The sequence below is a fragment of the Nelusetta ayraudi genome, unplaced genomic scaffold, assembly GCF_046127955.1.
Source record: "Nelusetta ayraudi isolate G7.1 ecotype Tasmania unplaced genomic scaffold, CSIRO-AGI_Nayr_v1 ptg000007l, whole genome shotgun sequence".
NCBI classification, from domain to species: domain Eukaryota; kingdom Metazoa; phylum Chordata; class Actinopteri; order Tetraodontiformes; family Monacanthidae; genus Nelusetta; species Nelusetta ayraudi.
The window spans coordinates 3,578,516-3,602,511 of NW_027466057.1; the positions used below are offsets into that span (position 1 = coordinate 3,578,516).

Genomic DNA, 23,996 nt, shown 5'->3' on the forward strand with positions numbered 1-23,996 from the left:
TATATTTAAATAATCTCTTTATTCATTCTATATAGATATACACCACTAAAGACAGTGAAAAGAGCACACAACGGGCATCAACATTTTTCAGTTATATAGAGGAGGGAGGGAACTTTGCAGATCTTATGAAAAATAAGAACATTTTCTAAATCCGTAAAGTCACTGAGAGTACATCCAGAAACAGAGAAAAATAAGACGGTATGTGCCAGATCGACTTCTTTCACTTGCTATTGATGGTTTTATTCTGTACAGAGGGACAGTTTGTACAAAAATTAATCTAGATTATATAACACTACATGAAACAAGGTAAATCATATTTACAATATTAAATGAATCATATAGTACAGGTCACATACAAAAGGACACTTTAAGTTATCATCAAATAATATGTTAAAATTAAAATATCTGCAATGATCCTGCAGAACTGGAACAAGCATCCGCGAATCATTTCTAGCTTTTTTTTAAAAATCACCTCTTGTGTTGCACAGGGCTTGTTTTCCCCGACACTAAAATAAATCTCCGTTGTCTCTTTCAATTGGACTCGTTAAATCCATTAAAACACCCCACCCAGCAGGCGGCGCCGTTTCCTAAACGGCCTCGATAACAGAAGCCCGTTGGGTTTGGTAAACAGCGTTCCTCCTGGGGTGAAGGTGGACCTCCACCGCGGTAGTTTTCAACTTTACATCTTTTTTTGCATTGAAGCAAATACGCTATTAATACAGCTAACGGGCCCGAGTCTTGACGTCAGCTTCACTTTCAGCGTCGGGTGTTTCTGTGGCCCTCGGCCATCCGCGTGCGTTTTGACGCTGGCCACGCCGGATGGCGAGAGAAAACGAGACGAAAAATCAAACCCTGCGAGCCACACCGCCGACATCCAGAGACGCGACAAAAAGACACACCACACGTCAAACCATGAAGAACTGGAACGGCTTCTCAATCAAACAGTGGTACTGACTGAACTGACCGCACCTCCAACTGTCTTCATCGTGGCCGAGCGGAGGCAGGAAGTGGCCCTGAAACCAGGAAATCGCGAGACAAGCCTGACTGGAGGAAGTGCTTCATTATTAGGAATTTACATTTACCCGCAGTTGCTAAGGCTGAGGTCAGAGAGGCTAAATTTCAGGTTAAGATTGCGAAAAGGACGCCGACGTCTCCGAAAGCAAGTGTTTCCGAAATACTCGGAGGCGTGGGAAGTTAAGACTGACAGCAAATTAAAAAAGAGAAAACACCTAATTACAAACTAACAAATCATAAATCACCTGAAAACATGCACAAATTATATTTAAAAGCATCTTGACAGTAGTTGTTAAATAACATGGCTGATTCTGGTTCAACCGGAGTCTTTGAAAGTGCTTGTTAAAACATTTGATGTCAGCTAATCGGACAAATAAATCCACTTTCACGACAAACTGCAACCGGCCTTTATGTCCGAGTGAGAGAGGACTCTCCGCTGCGCGCTGCTATTTAAAGTAACAAAGCGAGAGCCGGGACACCGGGGTGCGTTCTCCTCCAGACTCGTCCTCATCTGTGTCAGTACCACTGTTTGAAGCATGGAGGCGTCGCCGTAGCTCTCAAATATAACCGACCAACGCAAAGAAACAGAGTGTATAAAAAGAGCGGCGTATGGCACAAAATGAAAGAAACTCAAAGTGTCGGATGTCCACGGGACACCACCTCTTCTTGCCGTCGCTCCCAGACCCAGCAAGGCGAAGGACGCGCCTCCGTTTGGTCTGGTGTCCTGAATTTAAAACCGTCAAAAAAAAAAACAAACAAAAAAAACAAACAAAAAAATCTTGGAAAAACACCAGTGTAAAACAAAAAGGCAGGTGTGTCCCTGTTTAGAAATCACAGAGAGAGAGAAAAAAAATAAAATAGAGACAAACGTGAAGAACACAACAGTCATGGCACTGACAGAAAGTCCGTTCGACTGGATGAGGAGGAGGAGACGAAGTAACGACGCACAGCAGACGACAGGGGAGGGAGGGAAAGAAAAAGTGTCGCCTTTCGCCCCGACAACAGCTCCTGTTTTTGTTTCCCTTTGACGGAGGAGAAAACCGAGCACACGACACCGAGAGACGGTTTCCTTTTGACAAGAGCGCGTCAGTCGCTTTCCTATTGTTCCACAAGTCCGATCCGCTGTGGGCACGTTCTGCATGGAGGAATGAAGACGAACCAGCGGCGTCTTGGGGGTGGGGTGGGGTGGGATGATGGATTTGGAGGGGCGCGGGGCAGGAGCTGGTCCGTACTCTTTAAGATTCCACATTTACAGTGAGTGCAAACCTGGCTGGAAGGGAGGGAGGCTGGGGGGGGTGGAAGAAATGACCGGAAAACAAGGCGTGGGGCACGCACACACACACACACACACACACACACACACACACACACACACACACACACACACACACACACACACACACACAGCTTCAAAATAAAGAAAGAAACCAAAGAAAGAAAACCTGAGAAAGCCGATACTGAGGGAGGCAGATATGGAGGGCCGCTGCCGGCGGAGCAGCAGGAATGAAGGAGAAGTGAGGATTCTGGGAATGAGAGAGGGTCGCCGGAGCCACCCCAGCAGGGGGGGGGGGGGTCAGGAGGGGGATGAGGAGGAGGAAGAGGAGGAGGAGGGGGAAGGGGGCCTAGAGTCCGTCGTGAGTGGTCAACATGTCTTCAGCTCTGCGGTGGGACTCCAAGGCTTTTGTGGTGTAGATATCCTGAGGCAACTCAGACTTGCGTCGCACCATCGGCCGCTCCTTCCGCTGCTCGTGCTGCAACTGGGGAAGGGGAGAGAGAGAGAGGGGACGAGGGTGCGCGGGGTTAGCGTGATGCGCTCATCTTTGTCACCCGTCCTACCCGCCACCGTTTGGTAAATCATGTTTGAATTTGGGGGGAGGGGGGGTGTTCCTGGGCCGGAATGCGCTGACAGATGATTTAAATTAAAATCAATTCAGGTGTCTTGAATTGGACACGAAGAGCTCCGAAGATTCCCAGTATTTCATAAAAACACAAACACGACCTTGGTGATCATTACATAAGCCGTGAAGGATTGCACCTTTGCTTTTTCAACCTTGTGTCTATTCTCATGGAAAATCATCCTGCTGCATACAGATTTTAGACTAGAATAATACTTTTATGGATTATAGTGGCTTTAACATTCACATTCCAATCCTTTAAAGTGTTCTTTCTGAAACGGCTCATTTTCAATTTATGACATACTGAATTCTTCGGCGCTCCAGACTAATTCAGACAGCATGGGGACAAACACAGATGTCAACAAAAAGGTTTGATTCAAAGTTAGTTTTCTTAAAAACACTTCAATTTCAATTTCAAAAGGCAAGACAATAACTAAAAACAAAGAAGCAATGATTGTTGATTGAGAAAACAGTGTTTTTTTCTTTCAGGTATATTATCGCCACATAAGGCCATTTTAAAAGGAGAGAAGAGAGACAGAGAGAAAGTCAGGTTTACCTGAGTCGCGCCCTCCTCAACTGTCTTTTTTAACCTCTGAACATCTTCTATCAAAGGGAAATCCGTCTCCATTGCTACAGGACTATTGAGGTCAGAGGAATTAACATACATAGAGAACTATGTTGAAAACAAAGGGAAACAAACACAAAAGAATGGAGAAAAAGACTTTCAGTTGCATGCAAAGGAGAATGAATCAAGTGGCTCTGAACTGATTAAAGGAACTCCTTCGTTTACGGTCGACGGCCCGAAGGGCCTCAATCGAGCGGAGTCGAAAATCCAAACGGCTCAATAGATTTTCACTGCTGGATATTAGAATTTGCAAGAGGGAATGGGAAAACGTGTTAGCGCTGATTACAGGTGGGGCTGAATTAAAATGTAATGCATTTTAAGCACTTGACATTTTGGAAAAAATAGAAAAAGGTTCCATAATGCGCACGTATGACCTTCATTTTTCATTCAGCACTCCAGTGGAGCTGCTTTATTGAAAAAAAAACTCTGAAGACCTCTGTACAAGTCATATCACCAAGGGCTTTATAGAGACTGTACAGAAGTGAGGACTAAACATATTTAGATAAAAATCTGGGAATGTTGAAATTATCCAAAAGGTATCAGAGCTACTTTAAAATTGATCAAATTCTTTTTGGGATTTTGTTGAATATTTTTTCCTCGGTGTATCGAGCACAGCCTGAGCAAGAACAAAAGTCAAAACAAAAACAAAAAAATACTCAAGAAAAACACTAAACACCAACTCAGAGTGTGAATGGAAAAAAGGTCTGAAAAAAAAAAAAAAATACAAATGAGGGGGGAAATGAGAGTGGAACGGCAATTCAAAGTTAAAGGTGGTTTTACACAGAACTCGAGACACTTGTTTCATTATACAGAACTCTGCAAATTAGTGCTACAGGTAGAGGGCGCAGTCGTGCAAAGTCATTCACCTGTGGGTTTGACTTGGCCAGGTTTTCAATCTTGATCCAGGCCTCCTCGCGTTCTTTTGACTTTGCCTTCTCTCTGCAGGGGTGAGGGGGGGGAACAAAGTCAAGCGTGGTCACCACCAGTGAACACCCAGCAGCTGACGTGAGCAGGCCGCTTGTGAATTGGGAGCGAAAAGAAAAGCCGGCGCCTACTTGTTTTTCTCAGCCCTGAACTGTTGTGTGCAATCATCAAAGAGCTTCTGGTTCATCTCCATGAAGAGCTTCAGAGCGTTGTAGATGAGGCCGTGGATGGTCCTGGGAACACACAAAACACCTTTACATCAACTAGCACAGGGCGCTGCAAATTTATTTTTGTTTTACTCATCAGTTGAAATGTGCTGAAATGATCATTTTTATACATTTGTAAAGGACTTCTTGCTTCTTCGAGAAAAATAATAAAAAGCTGTGGAGAAAAATAGCAAAAGAAGCCAATATTTAAAAAAAAAAACAAAAAAAAAAACCGGTATCGTCCTAGAATTTAACAACTGCTGCATCACTAATCGATGGAGCCCTGGAGGAGACCGAAGATATATTTTAAGAATTAAATTTTGGACAAGGCAAAAATCTTCGCACATCTATTTCCCTGGCAGGTGCGTTGGAGGGTGACAATTAAGTCCAAATCAAACAAACAAACAAAAAAAGTTCTCACTCACGTGGCCAACTTGCAGAATTTAATGCGACGTTTCGGTACTACATCTTGTTCAAGCAAAAAAAAGAAAAAAAAAAAAGAAAAAAAAGAAAAAGCTTTAAAAAGATCTCGTACCGAAACTGAAACGCCGCAATAAATTCTACAAATGAAGAACGCTGCAGTTTCTACCTTGCGAAGCTGCAAAGACAATCAGACTTAAACTTGCATTGACAAACAGCCGTGAGCTTCACCGTCCTGAGGTGTCGCGCTACAACGGCCGGCTGCGTGTGCGTCCTTGAGCTGCAGCGCAGGACTGCGCTCGACCGTGCGAGCCCTTGAATGTCGACGAGGATTCGAGAGGCGTCGCGGCGGCGGCGCAGCACAGGGCAGGGCAGGGCAGGGCAGGATGGTGTCACATGCGGGCGGGAGGCCCGCAGCCTGGAGGCAGGCGAGCAAACACTCGGCTTACTTGTTCCAGTGGGTCTTGGAGTTGCGGTACAGCGCGGGGAACATGATGGGAAGGATCTTGGCTGCGTTGTCGCTGATCAGACTCATGATGTACTCGTTGTTCCAGTAGTACAGGGCTCTCTCCGCCACCTGCGACGCAGCCAGAGAGATGGGGGGGGGAGCGGGGCGTCAGTCGGGAACGGTGGGATTGGCACCGACCGAACGACCTTGAGGCGACGCCTTACCTGAAAGTGTGGGCTGGAAACACACTTGGCTAGCTGCCTGAAGAGAGGCTCCTGCACTTTGACGAACTCGGAGGGCTCGATGACGTCCAGGATCTCCTCAAGCTCGTTGAGGAACATCACCTCCTTGGGGCTGTGAGTCTTTGGCCAGTATTTCAGGAGAGCCATTACAACCTGCAGGGTCAACGTGGAAAATGTATAAAACTTCTACCCGTTGGCTTGGTTTCTTTCCCACAGGACCACACACAGCATTCTCATCTTGCGTGAGCCTCCACCTTTACATATCGAGTGAATAATCTTGGGAAAGAAATAACAGTTGAGTGAAGAGCCTAACAGGTGTGTAGGGTGTTGGAAGGCTTGTGTCACTCACCGGCTCCGTCAGAGTGCTGTCCTTTTCTAGAAACTGCACCACACAGTAGGCCAGCTGCAAAACACACAGGAGCAACCGCTGAAGCACTCGAAACAAGGTCTGGCTTGAAAGGTGAACACAACTGGTTACATCAATGCAGTGGTTCTCAAACTTTCTCTGTCACGCCCCACCTTGGAGGAAGAAAATTTTTCACCCCCCCCCCCCCGCCTCCAAATTTGACGTGGCTGTGTCTTGAGGGATCCCGATGAACCTGCAAGTGGTCCCATGTCTCTAGGACAAAGTTGACTTTTGACCCCATAGACTTGCATGGCATTAGGGCAGTGGTTCTCAAACTTTCTCTGTCATGCCCCACCTTGGAGGAAGAAAGATTTTCATTTTTCAATTTTTGCACCCCGCTGTAAGTCTGGCGTGAACGACACCATCGTTCCGCAGCTACTCGCGGAGCTACCCCCCCCCCCCGACGTGACTATGCCACCCACTTTGAGAAACACTGCATTAATGCATCACTATTCAAATTCGATCATTTGATAGATCAAATTCTATCGGGTGACTGCAGCCCTCTTCGATGCGCCAGACAACCAAAGGGCGACCCAGCAGTGGAATTGACCTCACATCCACCAGGCCGTCTGCAAGTTTTGACCCAAATCTCATGACGGCGTGTGCAAAACGAGACAGAGCCGGCCCGCAGTGTGCACGGCACCGTGCGAGCGCAACTTCAAACATGTGACCCACAAACAATATCGGTTTCGGCTCGCCGCGGTTGAACAAACGTACCTGTGGGTGGTAGACACTGAGTGACTTGACTTTGTGCAGAGGCAATAGAACCTTTAACAGGAAGATCTTGTGCTCTTCTTTGAGTGGTAAGGCAAATCCATTGATGATGCTGCGGAGGAGGAGCCGGAGCAAATGTGAGCGCAAGGCCTCGCTGGAAAAATAAATAAAAATATCCACCCGCCTTTGATGCGAGGCCTTACCTTCCAAGTATTTCCAGTAGCTCAGCTATACCGTTGTGGTGCTCCGTCTCATAGATAAACCTGAATGAATAGAAATTGTAGTGAGGTGAAATCACTGCGTTTCTACATGCAATCAAGACACAAATCACTCCTTTGCGCTTGTGATTCTTCGCAAGATCATCGTCACCGCTGCATCTTTCAGACACAGCATCGTGATCCACCTTCGATGGCGACTGCGGTGGTGTTTCCCAGAGGCACTAGCCATTGAAACAGGCCAGGAGTTGCAGCCAATTAGAATGGAGGCATTTCTTTAGAGCACAACAAAACAAATGTGTTCTTGTGTCTCGTGTTCACTGCAGCCCAGAATTTGCCATTTATTACGTCGACACCAGCAGCGATCTGAAGGTTCTTGGCTGCTTTTTGCATTCCAGCCACCACTTGCATGTAACACACACACACACACACACACACACACACACACACACACACACACACACACACACACACACACACACACACACACACACACACACACACACACACACACACACACACACACACACACACATTCAGAGTTTGACCTTTAGTGTTTGTTGTCTACACTGGCCCAAACTGCCTCAACACAATCCCATTTTATGCTCATTATCAGACATTTATTGTCCACCCCAGAGCCCCCAAGCTCACCACCATAAATTAGAAAATATAAACTCTGAGCATTTTTAGCCCTCTTTTTAAAGCCTCCCGCTAAACTAAAACTGATGCTTTGTTGTCGCAAGCACAAGGTAAAGTGTTAAAAACGAGCTGGTCTCAGTCGGCAGGCTGGAGGGGCACTGACCCGTCAGCCCATTGTGACATCGCAAAGGGCCAATTTTGAGAACGATCATTTCTTACAGTCGCTAGCCTACCTGACGACAGCGTCTATAAATGTTTCAAAGGGAGACACTTGGACGATTGAACTGACCTATAGAAAATGTTATTGATCTGTTTCCTGATGTACGCTCTCAGCCCCAGGAACTTTCCGTAGATCCTGTGCAGGGTGGTTTTGAGGAAGTCTCGCTCTCTGGGATCCTCACTGTCGAAAAGATCTAACAGCTGAAACGCAGGGAAATTACATCATCACTCCGATGACAAGGTTTCTGTTTCTGTGATTACTTGTTGTTTTTTTTAGACAGTTTGCAAGATTGCCTTACCTGCATTACGAATTTCTGGTCTATGTATTTCTTTGCTATGTTGGGTTGAAAGTCGGGTGATTCTAAAAACCTAAGGAAAAATTCATAGACGAGCTGCAACGGAGAGAGGAAAAATGCAATTAGTGCCTTTAATTGAGGTTTAAATCATGTGATTAACCCTCAGGCTGAACAATGATTTAATACAGCGAGCCAGACTTGCTCGCCTGTATGGCGGAAGAACGTTCCATAATGATAATAATAAAAAATAATTGCAACGACTGGCAGTTTAGGATTTTTCAATCGTCTGAATGCCGACCTGGAGGTGTGGCCAAGCAGCTTCAAGTGTGGGCTCGTCCTCCTCTGGGTCAAACTCCGCTCCGGTGGGGTTGGACGATGGCGGCAACGTTCTGAACATGTTCACCGCAAACTGGAAGGGGAATGGAGTGGAGAGACTGCGGTGAGGGTTTCATTCCACAGGGCGGAACACAGAAGACCAGGCGCACTAGTCGTACATGCATCCGACATCCCAGTTATTTAGTGAAAGAGCCCATAGAAGGGTTTTTGTTGAGAGAGAAGACAGAATTTTTACCATATTTCCGGTGAGTGGACCAATTAGATCACAATAGCTCTGAGCTAAGAGCCGCAGCGTTGACAAAGTCAAGCTGGAGTGAAGGAATACGGTGAGCTTCACAGCCACTCAGCATCATTTATATGTTGGTTCAAACGTGGGAACGTCATCTGGTTCTGACAGAATTATTACCACTGCGACACCCAAAACAAATCACTTCATCGGCAGACCAAGAGAGAAAAAGCTCCTTTCTTTCTGGTTTTCTTCTGGTTACTCAGCGCAGAAACGTGGCGCCTCACTCTCCTCCCTCCCCCTCTCACACTCGCGCTGGCGATGGACTCCATCAGCAGGACCCGCGCAGAGATGAGATGTTGAGTCAGAGTTCAGCGACCAGTTTCCGCGCAAAGGCCGAGTTTTATTGTTGAAATAACGTCAAGTCTGGGAAGAAAAAAAACCCAACTTCCTGTGAGAGGTTTCCCATGACATCATGACACGGACACAACCCAAGAGTGAAACCACAGGAAGACTGCGTTTCAGTCAGCGGGCCTCACTTTCAGGTCTCGATTCTCGGCCGGGTCAACGTGAGCTCAAACGGTTCAGAATTTCTCCCTCAACTCTGTTGACGCGTCCTCTTTTGGAAATTCTAATACAATTCTGCTCGTTGGCACTGTTCTCCCCACCCTCCCCCCTCCCTCCCTGTCTGCCTCCTCCAGGGCAGACATGGTCCCACAATAATCAGAGTGTGTTGTATTCCTGGTCTCCCCCCTAATGTCAAATGACTACCACTGCGGGTTTCTGCTCCCTGCCAGGCTGATCATGGGACGGCGCAGGTGGCCTGCTCCAACACTGGGAGCCTTGTTGAAGGATCCATTTCAACAGATTTGGCCACAAGGTAGATGAGAGCGAGCTGTGTTGCACTGTATCCCAGAACAAACTGAGGATGACTGTGTAGAGAGCCGAGAGCGAGGGAAGGCCATCAGGTAACCTTGCAGCAGCGTCTTTCTAAACCCCCTTCTCCAGTTTCTCCAGTTTTATTTTACCAACAAAAAGAAAGATGAAGGCAAGTCGGACATTCAAATAGTTTGGGCAGGTTTCCAGATATCCACACTAATTTTCCATAAACTCTACACATCAGTCAAAAAAAAACAGACACTCGTCAAGTCGCCAAGTGCCGGCAGAGAAACTGACAATTAAGCGACTGTTTGGCAAATAAAAGCATCGGGGGAAAAAAAAAAAAAAAGTTTTCTTCCGCAAACAGCCATCCAAACACAAAGCGGCGCTCGAGCAGCTGGAAGCAGCAGATGTTTGGGAAAATTTTGCATGAATAGTTGAAGGATTCATCGAAAGCAACTTGATGGGCGAGTCTCAGCTGCTTCAGCTGCTGGACTTAATGAGCAAAATGTATGGAAAGTTGACGGAAGATGCTTTTTTTTTTTTGGAAACAGCTCTTGCGGATGTACCCAGACCCATCAAGCTAAAACCTTGAGTCCAGCCTGTCGGACTGCCGATCAAAATTTGTTTGCTTTATTTGCGCAGACGCCACGAATCGGTTCCTTGCAAATAAACCCAAGCGGCGGCTCTTCCACTAACCATGTGCACCACCTCGGGGTAGATGGGCTCTGTGATGACATTCCTGTTGTGGGTGATGTACTCCACCATTTCGCTCAGCGCCGCCCGCTTCACTTCCTTCCATTTCAGGTCGCTGAGCGGGTCGGACAGGAAGTCGAAGAGAACGCAGCACTGCCGCAGCTTCTGGATGAAGAGCTTCTCCTGCTCAGCCGGCGCCACATCTGAAGAGACGAGAGAGGGAGGGAGGGAGAGAGAGGGTTGGGGAAGAGGATGAGTGCACTGCTGAATTACTGCTGCCAAGAAACCAAAAAAAAAAAAAAAAAAAGAAGAATGTCAGGAGCATGAGCTGGGAATTTGACAACATGTTTCATATTTAGGGCACTGTCAGGTGAGCTTCCTTAAATATACGGTTCCAAGCTGGGAGCTGAGAAGGAGAAAGATTCTTGCTCTATGTATATTCTTATCAGGGATGTTAACAATTAATCGATTAATTGTCGATTAAGAAATTAATTGATTAAATTAAATTACATGGGTAGATAATATCATAACAGTGTAGTGGCAGGAAAGAGCGATTCACCTGTAGATACTGTGATGGTCATAATATACCTAGAACAAGTTACTTGTAAACAACTTTTTTCTTTTTTTTAAAGTTGAAATGTGACCCATTAGAAGAAACTTAATGTCAGAGGACAAATGTTTAGGGTGTATTTACTGTTCTCTAAAGTAAAAACGAGTCACATTGGACCCTCGACATTATCTAAGGGTTAAATAATGTGTTCCTTGCACATTTTTCATTGTGAAACTTAGGTTCTCAGGAAAAACTGCCGCTTATCAATTAATCGTGAATCGATCGATACGGTCAATCAACAATCAATGAATTAATCGATCATTTGCATCCCTAATTCTTATACATATGAGAACCATTCTAAGGGCAGGATAACCAAATTACTTTTATTGTACTGCAAGTATACACTTGGCTGTATAGCTCGTCCAAGATGCCAGCAAAGGAACCTGCAACTTATCCTATAGTGCCGAGGACTTTCCGAACGACTACTATGGATCGAGTGATGTGCTGTTTTGCTCATTTTTGCCAGCAGTGTCGATCCAAACGGGCACAAAGACCTCTTGCAGTCGAAAGGAGAAGAAAAGCTCTATGCTCTATCCAGCGTTTAAAGCAGCAAAAACAAGGGTGGAAGGAAATAAAATTCCACGACATGAAAAGGAGAAAAATTAAATGAAGCAGATTCTGGAGAAGGGCCCTGCTGGCGGATGAGTAATAAAGACTTGTAAATGTGTCAGAGGAAGGCTGCTGAAGGGAACCAGGCCTTGTGAATTGGGTAAGTGGTCACCGTCTGGCCATCTGACACGCAAATTGGTGGACGTATCTTCTTATTTAGGGGAGCTGGCGCTATTTAAGGCCGTCATCATATTTGCCTGCGGTGGATTGATGACTTCCAGGTTTTCAAGTTGAGCATCCGGGCCTTTGTAAACAAACAATCTCTGCTGTGTCACGCGGGACGCCGGAAAAGTCTCTTCCAGTGGATTATTTTCTCTCTTCAAGCGGCACAGAAATAACACACGGTGACGGTGTAGTTAAGATGCTATGGGACAAAACTGAGATCCAGCTCGTTTGCCATTTCAGCTCTACGGAAAAAACCAACGTGTTCGTGCTCAGAAACCACAGTAATCGAAACTGAAGCTAATTACATTCTCCGACTTTTGGATGTGATGCAAGAACCAACCCTGTTGGTTTCCCATCAAGGCTGACAGCAGGAATGCGAATCAGCTGGCACGACTCACTCTAGATCCAAACCGCAGCCTTCAATCCGCATGACATGCAGCAGACTGGGCGATGCTAACTTTCAAGCAAACTTCTGCGTGTCTAGCACATAATTATCCAACTACAATTCAAAGTAGCAACGCTGGTTTTGACACGTTGACTTCTTACAAGCTCCACTGCTTGGAGCAAGAAAAGGAAGGAACAGCCGAAACTAAGGGGGCGTTCTCATTGCCTCGCCACGGTTGTAGGGCGTTCGCACTGGCCGCTACACGGTTGTAGGGGGTGCCGTTTTGGTACCTCAATCCCCCAGGGTCCAAGCGAGACGAAGCGAGTTTAGTGGTGACGTAGCGACGAGCATGGCACTGGATTGGCTCGGTGTCCTCGTCGACTTTCCCTGTCGCAGCGGACATCGACGCCAACTCCTTCGACACGGAACTTCCGTGTCAGGTACATTTTACCGTGAATACAAGTAGCTACTGTTGATGGTGTACAAATATATTTATATGTGTATACATTTTTTGAAAGCAGCTTTTTCAATACATGTCTTTTGGGGAGAGGCAGGCGAACCTGGAATGCCCTTGACGTCGCGAGTGTGTTCAACCATATTTGTGAAAACGACGAGAGGCCAATGGCAAAGCGCTCGGAACAAATGGAGTTGCTCCTGCGTGAGGCGCGGTAAGCTAGGGAATCCGAGGAGTCTTGAGACGAGAGGAAATACGGATTCGACGAGAGGACGTGGCTCTTCGCCGCGAACACCGTGGCATTTAACAAACGCCTACTTATTTGACTTCAAATAAGTAGGCGTGTTTACTGTCTGTTTTTCTGTTTTTAAATAAATGCTATTTCCCGTTGTATCTGTCTCGTGTTTACTTTTGGTGAAAATATAAAGGTTGAACTACACCTTTACTCTCCCAGAAAACGAAACAAGAAATTATAAATGTTGTCTGCATAAATGATCAACTGTGACTTCAGTGAGGAAAACTGTTATTTCTTTAACAGAAAAGCAACCACAGACCGAGCAGCAGGTATGAAACAACCTCTACTTTGTCCATCGCTGCGCTGATGTGTATCGCACAGAAATGATGCTGCCGAAAAAACATTGTCCCGCTTTGCGGCGTCGACTCCGCCCACGGTCTCGTGATCCGGGGGCCATGAAAACACAATCGAACCGTGGCGAGGCGAGGCAATGAGAACACGCCCTAAGTGTACCAGTCTGAAACCACAGGTCAGGCTAACTGGTTCTTCTAAAACTGCCAGCAGGTGTAAATAGTTGGATGTCTCACCATAGCATTGCCAAGAGCAACAGCCTCCACGTAGGTCAAGCTAGACAAATAAGCGACGTTCAACTTGAACATTGATATATTTCGCAGACAGGATGTGCTGTTGTTTGATTAATCTGCTAATTGCGCCAACAAGGCGTTGACTTGCACCCCTGCTGGTAACAACAATGTTATGGATTGGTCGAAAAAGACCACAACAGGGAGCCTTTAACCCTTTGCTTTCATAAACAAACAAAAAAATTAAGATTTAGATTGACGGGGTTTCAGTTTTTCAAGTTCCACTGCAGCTTCAATTAGAACAAGAAAAAATTGTCGAAAAGATTCTGTTTTTCTATCACAACGTTCGGCCGACGGGATGTTGCCGCTCTTCACTCCAGCTGCGGTTGTATAAATAGATTCTCTGGGAGCAGGGACACGCGTGACACACTTGGCAACGTGACACTTTGACGGGGTTAAGGCTATACGTCACGTGAGTGCCGGCAAGAGACCTGCATAGTAAGCCCGGTGAAATATATCCAGCGTGCACCCGCACACAGGAACATGAACAATCTGCCATGAAGCACGATGGCTATACAAGCTTGACATGATGCCACCTCTGTTATCAGCAAACCAATGCAGTGCCTTTGGCTCCAGGAACATCTCATGTCTGTGATTTAAGACGTTGAAGTCATCCCAGCGCCGCTCCAACCACTGTAATTGTTAATCAGTGGAGGGTGTGGCACGAACACAGAGGGACTGTCTTTTTGCATTTAGAGGAGCAACATCAGATATGCACACGGCATATACGTAAAGGGAGCCGGCTTCCTTTCCTCTTCCATGGCTCCTCAAATGCAAACCGTAGGTTGGCAATTACGGAGATAAGCTAATCAGATGGGGAGACAAGTCGTGATTTATAAATCTGGCACGAGGTTCAAATGAGGCTGAGGAGTAAACAGTCCGGCGATGAAGGCGCAGCGCCGGAGACGCCGCGCGAATGCGAAGCTGCAATACTCTGAAGATGGTTGCTGTGGGCTCGGAGTTGTGGCGCCACAGACTATGTTGGCATAATTAACACAAATTACCAATTCATTTTTCTGAAAATGAATTGCAATTCCAACTGGAAAAAAAAACTGTATGGAGTTCGGGAGCCTCAGAAATATGTCTAGATTTTTCTCAAACGTTGGTTCATCTTTTTACACACGATGCCCCCGTTTTATTTAAATGCATTACAGAGCACTGAACAGACTGGAGGGGGATGTTTTCTTGCCGACTGTGGGTAAGGCGAGAGAGCTCCCATTCAGACGTAAAGGGACACGCGGTGTCAGTTTCGAGTTGGCCAGTTTGTCGTGAAGACCGCAAGAGGCTGGGAATTCCAGAGGTAAAGGGACCAAGGTGGTGGAAACGGCCATTTCTTCCTCAGAAGATGAAGTGCCACTGCGCCGCATTTTGGCTTTCAGTTCCGGCCTACCTCGTTTCCTGGGGGGGAAAGCACTTCTAGCAAACTGGAGGAAACGCAACAGTTTGAGCTTTGGCGTATTGTGTTATTAGTCTGAGCTAAGCGGGACTTGAAGCCAGTCAGGAATGTGCTGCCTTGCCTCGCACCCCTGGCTGCCTCAGACTTGTGCTTGCCACCGTTGCATAAGTCCGTCTGCCCGTGTTATAAAGTTTCTGTACACTCCCAAAATACCCCTGCAGGCCGTTGTGTAACAGATACAGGCCTTGTGTTGCCATCCTGAAATTGACATTAAGCACAATGGGATCTTTTTAAACAGAAACTCCACGGAGGGTTGAAGAGGTCCGCCGCAGAACAGAGAGGGGATTTATTCCGTTACCCTCCTGATCAAAACAAAAATAGCAAATCACTGGAATCATTTTAAAAGCCACAATCTATTTTTTTCCTCCACACAGCAAAGGGGGTCAAATTAACAGCAGCGCGGCTAGAGCACTGTTCCAGGCAGTCTGCCTTTATTGACAGTGTGTTATGATCAATTTTGAGTGATTGCTCTGTGCGAGGCAGAGGCGGCTGCATGCTGCCACTTTGTGTGCATATGAAATGTTCATTTGAACAGAACCTTGGATTTTGTTTTTTTTTTAATGTCCACAACAGGCAAAATTCCCTTTAAGTTACTTGGAGTAAAGTCAGTTCCAGTTTCTTATGCCTGCTGCAATCTGCAGAGAGGGTATGCTAAAACACTAACATCATCCATTTGTGATGTCACAAAGGGGAGATAACTCAAGTGAGTTAGTTGACGACAACTACCCTGTCCACAGCCGCCGTGTTTTGGAAGAGTTCGCAACGTATCACTTTCAGCCGGGAGACAAAACCCATCTTTCAGGTAGGAGACTTGAAGACTGCTTCTCCAGATGTACAGCTCCCAACCCCCAACTTTAGATGACTCGTCATGTGAGACTGTTTCAATAAAGATCTTATTTATTAATATGGTGCCTTTGTAGGGCTTTCCCCTTTAAATCCAGGGACTGTATCCCAGGAAATGAATTGTCAAATTAAGGCTGCCCCATTATTCAAATAAATAAATAAAATAACACAAATATGAGGTGGAAAATTTGTTTCGCACGTCTCACACAACTTGCCGAAACAAAAGAAACACATTTAAAACCTAACTTTGTTCTAGGCTCTTGGGAAAATGACAAATATGAACGAGAGACGAACAGGGAAGCGATCGGCGTTAAACGAGTCTGACTGTCCCCCCAGGCGACGAGGTGTCATTCAAGGCAGCCGCCTTTGTGGCTCAATAAGGTTCGATCGATAATTGCCGGAGGCTTCATCTGACGCTGGGGCTGCTGCACCCGAGTACAATGCTAACAGGCCGGGCCTTTCAAACATGGCTGGGTGCAGTGTACACACATTAGGAGGCAGAGCAGTGTGCCGTAAAATGCAAAAGGGGGGGCAAAAAGGGGGGCCTGGCTGCCTTGCTGCCGTGTTGACTGAGGAGTGCCAAACCAGCAGCAGATATTAGATTTCTCGGCTGGAGCTCGTTGATAACAGGAGGTTCAACATTTGAGGGCGAAGAGGTGCTGGAAGAGGAGGAGGAAGGAGAAGAAAAGGAGGGCGACAGGGTTTGGAGATGGAGAAGGTTGCAGCAGAGCAGACAGTCTGCAGCCTACACACACTATGACCAATTCGAGCCCGGATGAACTGGAGTGTGACAAAAAAAAAAAGAAAAAAAAAGCACCGCGCCGGCTAGCGCTGCCGAAACGAACGGAAGCGACGCGGAACCTGGCAACGCCACCAAATTGGACCGCGCGCAACTGCAGTCGATATACTGGGGTGGGAGATGCATATTTAGATACAAACACACAGAAAGAGGGGGGCAACAAAAAAAAAAAACTAAAGAGGACCCTTCACTGGGCTATGACCTCACTTCCTTTGACATCACTGGCGAGGCGGGGGGATGGGCAGATAGCTCACCTAGCTAGCAAAAAAAGGAGAGGAAAAAAAAATCTGGATTTTAAAATGAGGCTTCCGTGGTTCACTGCCGCCGCCATTAACCGCTCACACGCAACAGATACGCCTCCGACATACGCACTGCCGTCTTTATCAATGACAAATGAATGCTGTCAAACCGGACAGCGGAGGGGAACGGGAGCAGAGCAACACACAGCTATCGATACCTCCCTCCCCGATTCTCCTGGAATTGCACGGGGAATAAGTCGCCCTTACGTACCTCTGAAGTGCATTAGAGCCACCGGCTGAAAGGGGCCGTTGGAATTCGGTGCATCCACAACCATCCTGTCCGATTTATTGCATGACAACATCTAAAGCTCAACCAGGAAGGCGATCAACTCAGGGCGACAGGCCAGCCTCCATTTTAGCACAAAAGCAGATCAGAAAATGAAGCTCTCTGCTGCTGGAGGGAACTGGCTAGTGTGTGATGTAAGCAGGGTTGGGGCCCGCTGATTGGCTGAGGCCAGGTTACTCTAGAGCAACGGGGCCAATAGCTGACAGAAGAACGTGTAGATGATTGGCTTGGTAGTCAGAGGGGGCGGGACATGCGCGGGATCTCTCGTCCCTCCCCCCGGCACTAGGTTTCTCCTAGCTGGGCCCTGCTGCCGACGGCTGCTCTCGCAAAGCAGGCCCTGTCACAGATCTTGGATCAGATGGATTTAAGTCTTTCCCACAGTCTAACTATTAGCACGGCTTTCAACTTAATCTGACTTAGGCTAAGAAGCTGGGTAGAACTTGCCATGGGTGTTTTATTGGGATAAAGTGCAGGAGGTGGGAAAGGACCTGGCCCAATCTGTAAAGTCTTTCTCCCTGTCATCTTGCCTGGATCCCTTATCGTAAGAAGTTGTGCGAGAGGCCTTCAAACCTTGACAGTTCAAATGGAAATGAAGAGGAAACTCGGTTTCAGTTGATGTAGAGGGCTGGGGGGAAATGAGATCAACAGGGCAAGTAAAAATGTAGGAAGCACAATGAGGCTGTGGCTTCACATAATGCAGGCTTCTGTAATAAGTAATAATGGTGCCCTATTCAACAAAATCAACGCAAAAGGAGTGCAGAGTGACAAAGTACAGCAAACTGCCTCTCAAAACAAGAACGCCACTGGTCTAAAAGTAAAAAGACTTTATGTATACATGACATAACAACTGGTGTTGCGTGCTGAACCGATATCACATGTATAAATTGAGCTTGCTTGGAGCGTCCCTACAAAGGAAGAATTATTTCAAGAGTCTGCTTGCAAAAAGTCCTGCTGCGAGGCAAACAAAAGTCTTTCATCTTTGCATGATGAAGGATTCCCTCATTTCATGTGATTTATCAGGAGACACATACAGATCACATTCACACCAAGAGGAGATATATACATACATCTCTCTCTCTCTCTCTCTCTCTCTCTCTCTCTCTACATATATATATATATATATATATATATATATATATATATATATATATATATATTATATAATATATAATATATATATATATGTATATATATATATATATATATATATATATATATATACATATATATATATATATATATATACATATACATATATATATATATATATATATATATATATATATATATATATATATATATATGAGAGAGAGAGATATGGTAGAAACACCATTTATACAAATATATTACAGTCAAGGAAAAGGAAAGAGACTAATCTGTTTTTCTATGGATAATGATCTAAAAGTGAATCAGTTATTCAATCAGGACAGCTATAATAGGACAGCTATTCAATCAGGATGGTTATAACTTCCTAGGATCTGCTAGTTGCAGCACAGTATTACTTTCAAAGAATCAGGGGCCCGTGATATTTTCGGAAAAAACAGGAATAATTGTTTTGCCACAACAAATAAGCAGGTTACAGCATGGAACTTGTCACATGATTTACCTTTTTCTTCACTGAAGACTGGATATCATGAGACATGAGGAAGTGTAGTGGGGGGGGGGGGTAGGCCAACATATCAGTGGTTTGTCTCTCTCGGTATTCTCTGACTGAGGGGCCAAAGCCTTGGCAAGAAGTGACTTCGCATTCCACAGCCATGACAACGAGCAGCAGTATTTTCTGAAAGCTGCCACTTATTTGCTGGTGGGACAGGCTGAGAATGTGCAGTTTTTGACGGAAGCTATTAGCCACCATGGAGTGAGAATCTTTTCTAACATTTATTGATGCTGGATGTGGCAGGGCATACTGTTCTGGTTTAAAAGACGATGTGCAATGTTTCAATTTAAAGTTAATAACGAGAAATAATCCATAATTTAACCTTTTTTTTGTTTTTGGTCGAAGGTAAATGCACCAATGTGCAAGGGTGGACTAATGTTATTTTTCTCTAGTTTGTGGACGATATTTTCATTATCAGGGCGATAAAGTGTATCACAGTTTTGGCTTAATTTAACCCTGTGAAAAAAGTGCAGCGCTGGACTGTCGTAGGTAGCCATCCGTCATCGGTACAATGAAAATTAGAGAGGCCGAACAAAAAGAGCCTTCCCTCTAACCCATACCCCCAAACACATCCTTCTGTTGTTGTCCAGAAGATGTCAGCAGAGACTCAAACGTGTGGGAAAGTCATCTGTAACTCAAGCCCAATCACTAAATGTTTCACCAACACTTGGCATAACACACAGTTTACCGTTATTTATCAAATATTCATGGTCACGCGACAATGGAAGCCTCCGTGTTGTGCAAAAATTTCACCTCACCAATTGCCTGACGTCATGTCTCCCAAGACTGTAGCACTTTTCTGGAAGTCCATTCATGGAGCCTTTAACAATTCACTTTAAATGTTTGTTAAGTGTGAAAAATCATTTTACGGGTTCCTTAAATATCCAGACTGATCTCAAGAAAAGGTAAACTAAATAATGGAAAGGGCTTTGATTCCTCCCCCACCAAAACTCATTAGATGGAAAACAGTGAAAAACAAAAGCGTTCCTACTGGAGTGAATTCCTGTGTTTCAAATGAAAAGGGTTTCATTAAATGTAATTCCATGAGTGTGGAGAAGGCAGACACCCCTGCATCTAAACTGTGGAGCCCAAAATCATAGCAGTGCAGCTCTTGACGAGCCTTCAGTGTATGTTTACAATGATGCCCAAGATGCTGCCTGCCTTTTTTTTTTATTTCTATTCTCAACATCACCAACGTCAGACAGGTTATTTTCCTCCTCACCCTCCTTTCCTCTCTAACCTTCGTCTCAAGCTCACATCCACACGAGCTATTTTTGGCCACAAGCTGCCCACCGTGGCAGTGTCCCCGCTGTGCTTGCAAACCCTCTGTTGTCCCTCCACACTGTTGCTGCGCTCATCCAGGTATGAGCACAAAAGCATGGCGGGGTGTAGCTTACAGGAAACCACTTAAGCCAGATCCTTCCTGATGAAAGATTGATGTAAATGTTCAAACCTCAACCTCACCGGTCGGACAATCGTCATCAGTATGGCTCGCATTAACTGACACTGTGTGGCGGCTTGGATGGTAGCTAGGTTTTTCCTCACATGCCGCCTGTCAATTAGAACAAAAATTCTCAAAGTGTTTCGTCAGTCAAATTTAATCTATTTGCACTTCTTTTTTTTTTATTGCTTACATTACACAACATCCCTTGCTTTAGGTCCATCCAGTCAGCGCTACCCCTAATGCGTGACCTCTCGTGAGGTAAGGCCCCCCCGCATCGGAAGCCTGAGATACAGCTAATTGCACATCATTTGCATTACAGATACAGCTGATAGGCAGCCTCCTCAGCTATAAATTATGTAGCGGGCAAAGACCTCAGGGTTAAAAAGAAGGTTATAAAGATCCACCCGGGCTATGAATTGTTAATATGATTCCCTTCATCCATATAGGCCAAACATGCAGTTTTCGATACCAGTTGTTTGGTGTTACGCCGGGGAGGCGCTGAGCTCTATGAGTTATTGACGCAGTGAGGAAATGTAGATGAGCCGCAATCAAAGAAACAACTGATTGCTCTTTTTCCCAAGGGGGATCGCGTACCTTCCAGCGCAAGCAGCTTCTGCAGTTCTCTGTTTGTACTGAGAGGGAAAGAGGAAGTGCTTAACCTCTTCTCCCTCTTCACGGCCGAGTGGGACCCCGGCTGCTTCACCCTCATCAGCTGTGCAGCGGGAGGTACTTTTTTGGCGGAGCCCTGCAAAAAAAAAAAAAAAGAAACAAGAGTCACAGAGGAAGGGGTTCACGTTACTGGGGAAGGGCAGGGCCAGGAAGTGTCGGCACCGGAGGAAACGGCAAGGCAATCACTTTGCGCCAGAGCTCAGGAGTCAACGTGGAGCCAGCGAGGGGAGGCGAGAGGAGAGGATGAGTACGGTCAACAGAGGCAAGGAGGGCGAGGTGAGGGGGAAAGAAGGGGAGTGGAGGAGTCCAGAGGAGAGGTGAGGACAAGAGAGGACAAGAGGGGTTCAAATTCCCTTCCGAATCAGATCGGGTGGTTCTCAGCAAAGCAACCCGATCACAGACGACGGTGTACTGTGCAGCATCCGCTGACAGAGTTTTGGGATGGACCTCGGCTGACAGAATAATTGAGTGGATGGAGCTGATAAAGCTGTCAATGGGAACAAACAGCAGGAGCAGCAGTCAGTCAATCAGGTCTGGTCCAATACTAGACACATCGCGGATCCAGGTCATGTATGGTGACAGACAAACATAACAGCCACAGCGGCTGGCTGGTACACCCCCGGGGGCCAGACAAGTATAGACAGCGCAAGCCAATCTATGAAAGAAAAAGAAAAAAAACCCAACAACAACAACATAAAGTCATAAGATCAAGCTGCAATGTCACATGAGCAACTTTACTTCTATTCACTGAGCATGGATGAATAGTGACTTTCTTCGGGGACGCTGTCAGTTGCAAAGACAACAGCTTTCTTCATCTGTTGGCTAAACTTGAGTGTGTCACAGAGGTCAAGGTGAGATTCCGCAGAAAACAATCCTGTTAAAAGTACACAGTGACGTTTATGAACGCTACCGTGCTGACTCAGCGCAGAGGAAACAAAACACAACAGAATATATATATTGTTCCAAATGCGTAATTCTCAAACGCCTAATAAAGTGATTCATAACTGTGTGGTGTATTTAAAGAAACACTTACGTCCTGGTCAGTGGAAGGCCCATTTTTCGCTGCAGATTTTTTGGATCTTCCAGATTTGGACGATTCCTGTGTATTATTATTATTATTATTATTATTATTATTATTATTATTATTGTTATTATTATTAATATTTTTTTTTTTTAAGAAAAAAAAAAAGGACAATGATTAGGCATCATACAAAATCACAATATTGTTCTTAAAATCAACAACAAAACAAACAAACAAACAAACAAACAAACACGTTATATCATCGCTACCTTGTCCTTCTTGCTCTTGTGAGGCATGCTGGGGCGGAAGTCCCGAGTGTCAGTAGGTCGGCAGGGCAGTGCTGCTGTCACCAGTCACTGACAGCAGCTCGCCTGCTGCTTGTTCCCGGACTGACCACTGAAGCATGTGACCGGCGAGTCCAAGCCACGGCAGCGTGTCATCATCTTCCCGGCGTGCCGCTCGCACGCTTCCCATTCACGCGCTGCGGAACAGCACATGGTTCATTCTTTTAAAACAAGACGGGAGGTATTTCTCGAGGGGGCAGCGACCAGCTGGCCGCCGCTGAGGCTGCACTTTCTGTCCGTCCGGCGAACGCGGTGTCCCTGTGGCAGAGGGACGCCCGTCCTTTGAAGGGTTGTAGTGCGGGAAAATTCCACATGAGGGCAGTGTTGTACCTCTAAATACAAGGCGAGCCTCTTACCTGTGTACGGGAGGCCCGAGGTCTCTGTTGATTTGTTGATTGTCGAAAACACAAAGTCGCCCGTGTCTGTTAATCAAACGGATTATTATGCGGTGAAAAATTTTAAATCAGACTTTTATGCTGCACTTGTTTAGCTCATAGAATTTTGTTCTGTAGCAGGCAGCTTTACTGTGTGCTTTTGATCCCCCCCATTGCAAAACTGATGTGGCTGGGTGGCAATAAGACACTAAATATTTTAGTAACATATTTAAATTAAGACATCTTTTAAATAGCCCTCTTTTTTTAAAAAGAATTTATGTAAAACCGAGTCACAATTGATTTGTTTGCATCGTTGGTCTTTCTGGTACTTGTTCTGTTCTCTTACTTATATATTTTGTTGCATTTCACACATGAACCCATAGTGTGGCACTGTTGCACGCTCTTTAATCATTCACTTTAATTAGTTTCCCCTTTTAACACGTTCCTTTTCTTTAACTTTAATGTTTCTATCTCTATCTCCGTTATTATATGTATTAATGTAATCTAAGGTAGGTATGCAACATTGTTGATAACTACTGCAAGTAGCTCAGCTTAGTTTTCTAAACAATTGAATTCCCACTTTATCCTGAAGAATTAGCCTGTTTTGGTTATTATGCATGCAGTCTTTTAATGATCCATGGATTGGCCATGAGCAATGAATGCATGTGTGGGCAGGGATTGTTTTTTTTTTTTTTAAATCATCATTATTATTATTATTTTGGTTTTGGATAAAGTACACTGATATGTATTGATCAGGCAGCAGCAGCAGCAGCAGCTCCTCTCACTCCTTTGAGTCACTGTGTTTTTATCTCTCTTTATCAATCCACAGTCAGAGCTGCATTGTCAACATGGTGTTATTACTTGCCGATACGGCTACCTTCATTTCCTGCCTTGGCAACAATGTGGAGGGAAGAAACTGGTTGGATTTTTTGTGTACATACGTGTGTGTGTGTGTGTGTGTGTGTGTGTGTGTGTCACACAGGCAGCTCGTATCATGAGAAATATCAGCAATACATTTCTGCCATGCTCTAATAAATGAACCAAATTTTCCATTCCTCATAATTCAATAGTACAATTTTCAGGCAAATGTGTTTCCCCCGTTTCACAACAACCATTAGTCTGTTTTCACCGCTTTGTAAAAGGAAACTGCATTGAATTTTGCAGTCTTTTCTACAGCAGTTGAACCCAGTCTGCACCTGCGTATGAGTTACTATAACACCGGCTTGTTTTATGTGGAAGCTGTCAAACCAATAGAGGCTAATGAGCAGGGCAGCTCCACAATAGCTTGTTTACTTTTCCGGCACG

General features: G+C 45.4%; 1 protein-coding gene across 4 annotated transcripts; it reads right to left on the reverse strand.

Annotated features, from left to right (window-relative positions):
• Nucleotides 1–22,471, reverse strand: ppp2r5ca (protein phosphatase 2, regulatory subunit B', gamma a). 4 transcript variants are annotated; one of them, XM_076017943.1, is made up of 16 exons: nucleotides 22,243–22,471; nucleotides 21,986–22,051; nucleotides 20,878–21,028; nucleotides 10,404–10,603; nucleotides 8,562–8,672; nucleotides 8,267–8,359; nucleotides 8,038–8,168; nucleotides 7,098–7,157; nucleotides 6,898–7,006; nucleotides 6,124–6,177; nucleotides 5,757–5,927; nucleotides 5,534–5,661; nucleotides 4,590–4,691; nucleotides 4,401–4,473; nucleotides 3,466–3,582; nucleotides 1–2,771 (listed from the first exon to the last, which is right to left on the reverse strand). In XM_076017943.1, the coding sequence occupies exons 1-16, from the start codon at nucleotides 22,267–22,269 to the stop codon at nucleotides 2,637–2,639; spliced, it is 1,728 nt and encodes a 575-aa protein (XP_075874058.1). In that variant the 5' UTR covers nucleotides 22,270–22,471; the 3' UTR covers nucleotides 1–2,636. The 4 variants fall into 4 exon arrangements, with proteins under 4 accessions (XP_075874058.1, XP_075874059.1, XP_075874060.1 ...); XM_076017944.1 differs by lacking the exon at nucleotides 3,466–3,582; XM_076017945.1 differs by lacking the exons at nucleotides 20,878–21,028; nucleotides 21,986–22,051; nucleotides 22,243–22,471 and adding an exon at nucleotides 17,108–17,281.
• Nucleotides 22,472–23,996: the final 1,525 nt, after the last annotated feature.

Bases quoted from the DNA above. Each gene is read 5' to 3' on its own strand.
- ppp2r5ca (XM_076017943.1), bottom strand. From the start codon at position 22,269: ATGCCTCACAAGAGCAAGAAGGACAAG. The intron at 10,604-20,877 runs GTACGCGATCCC...TCGTCTCTTCAG, and splicing joins GAAGCTGCTTGCGCTGGAAG to ATGTGGCGCCGGCTGAGCAG. The intron at 2,772-3,465 runs GTAAACCTGACT...CCCCTTCCCCAG, and splicing joins TTGAGGAGGGCGCGACTCAG to TTGCAGCACGAGCAGCGGAA.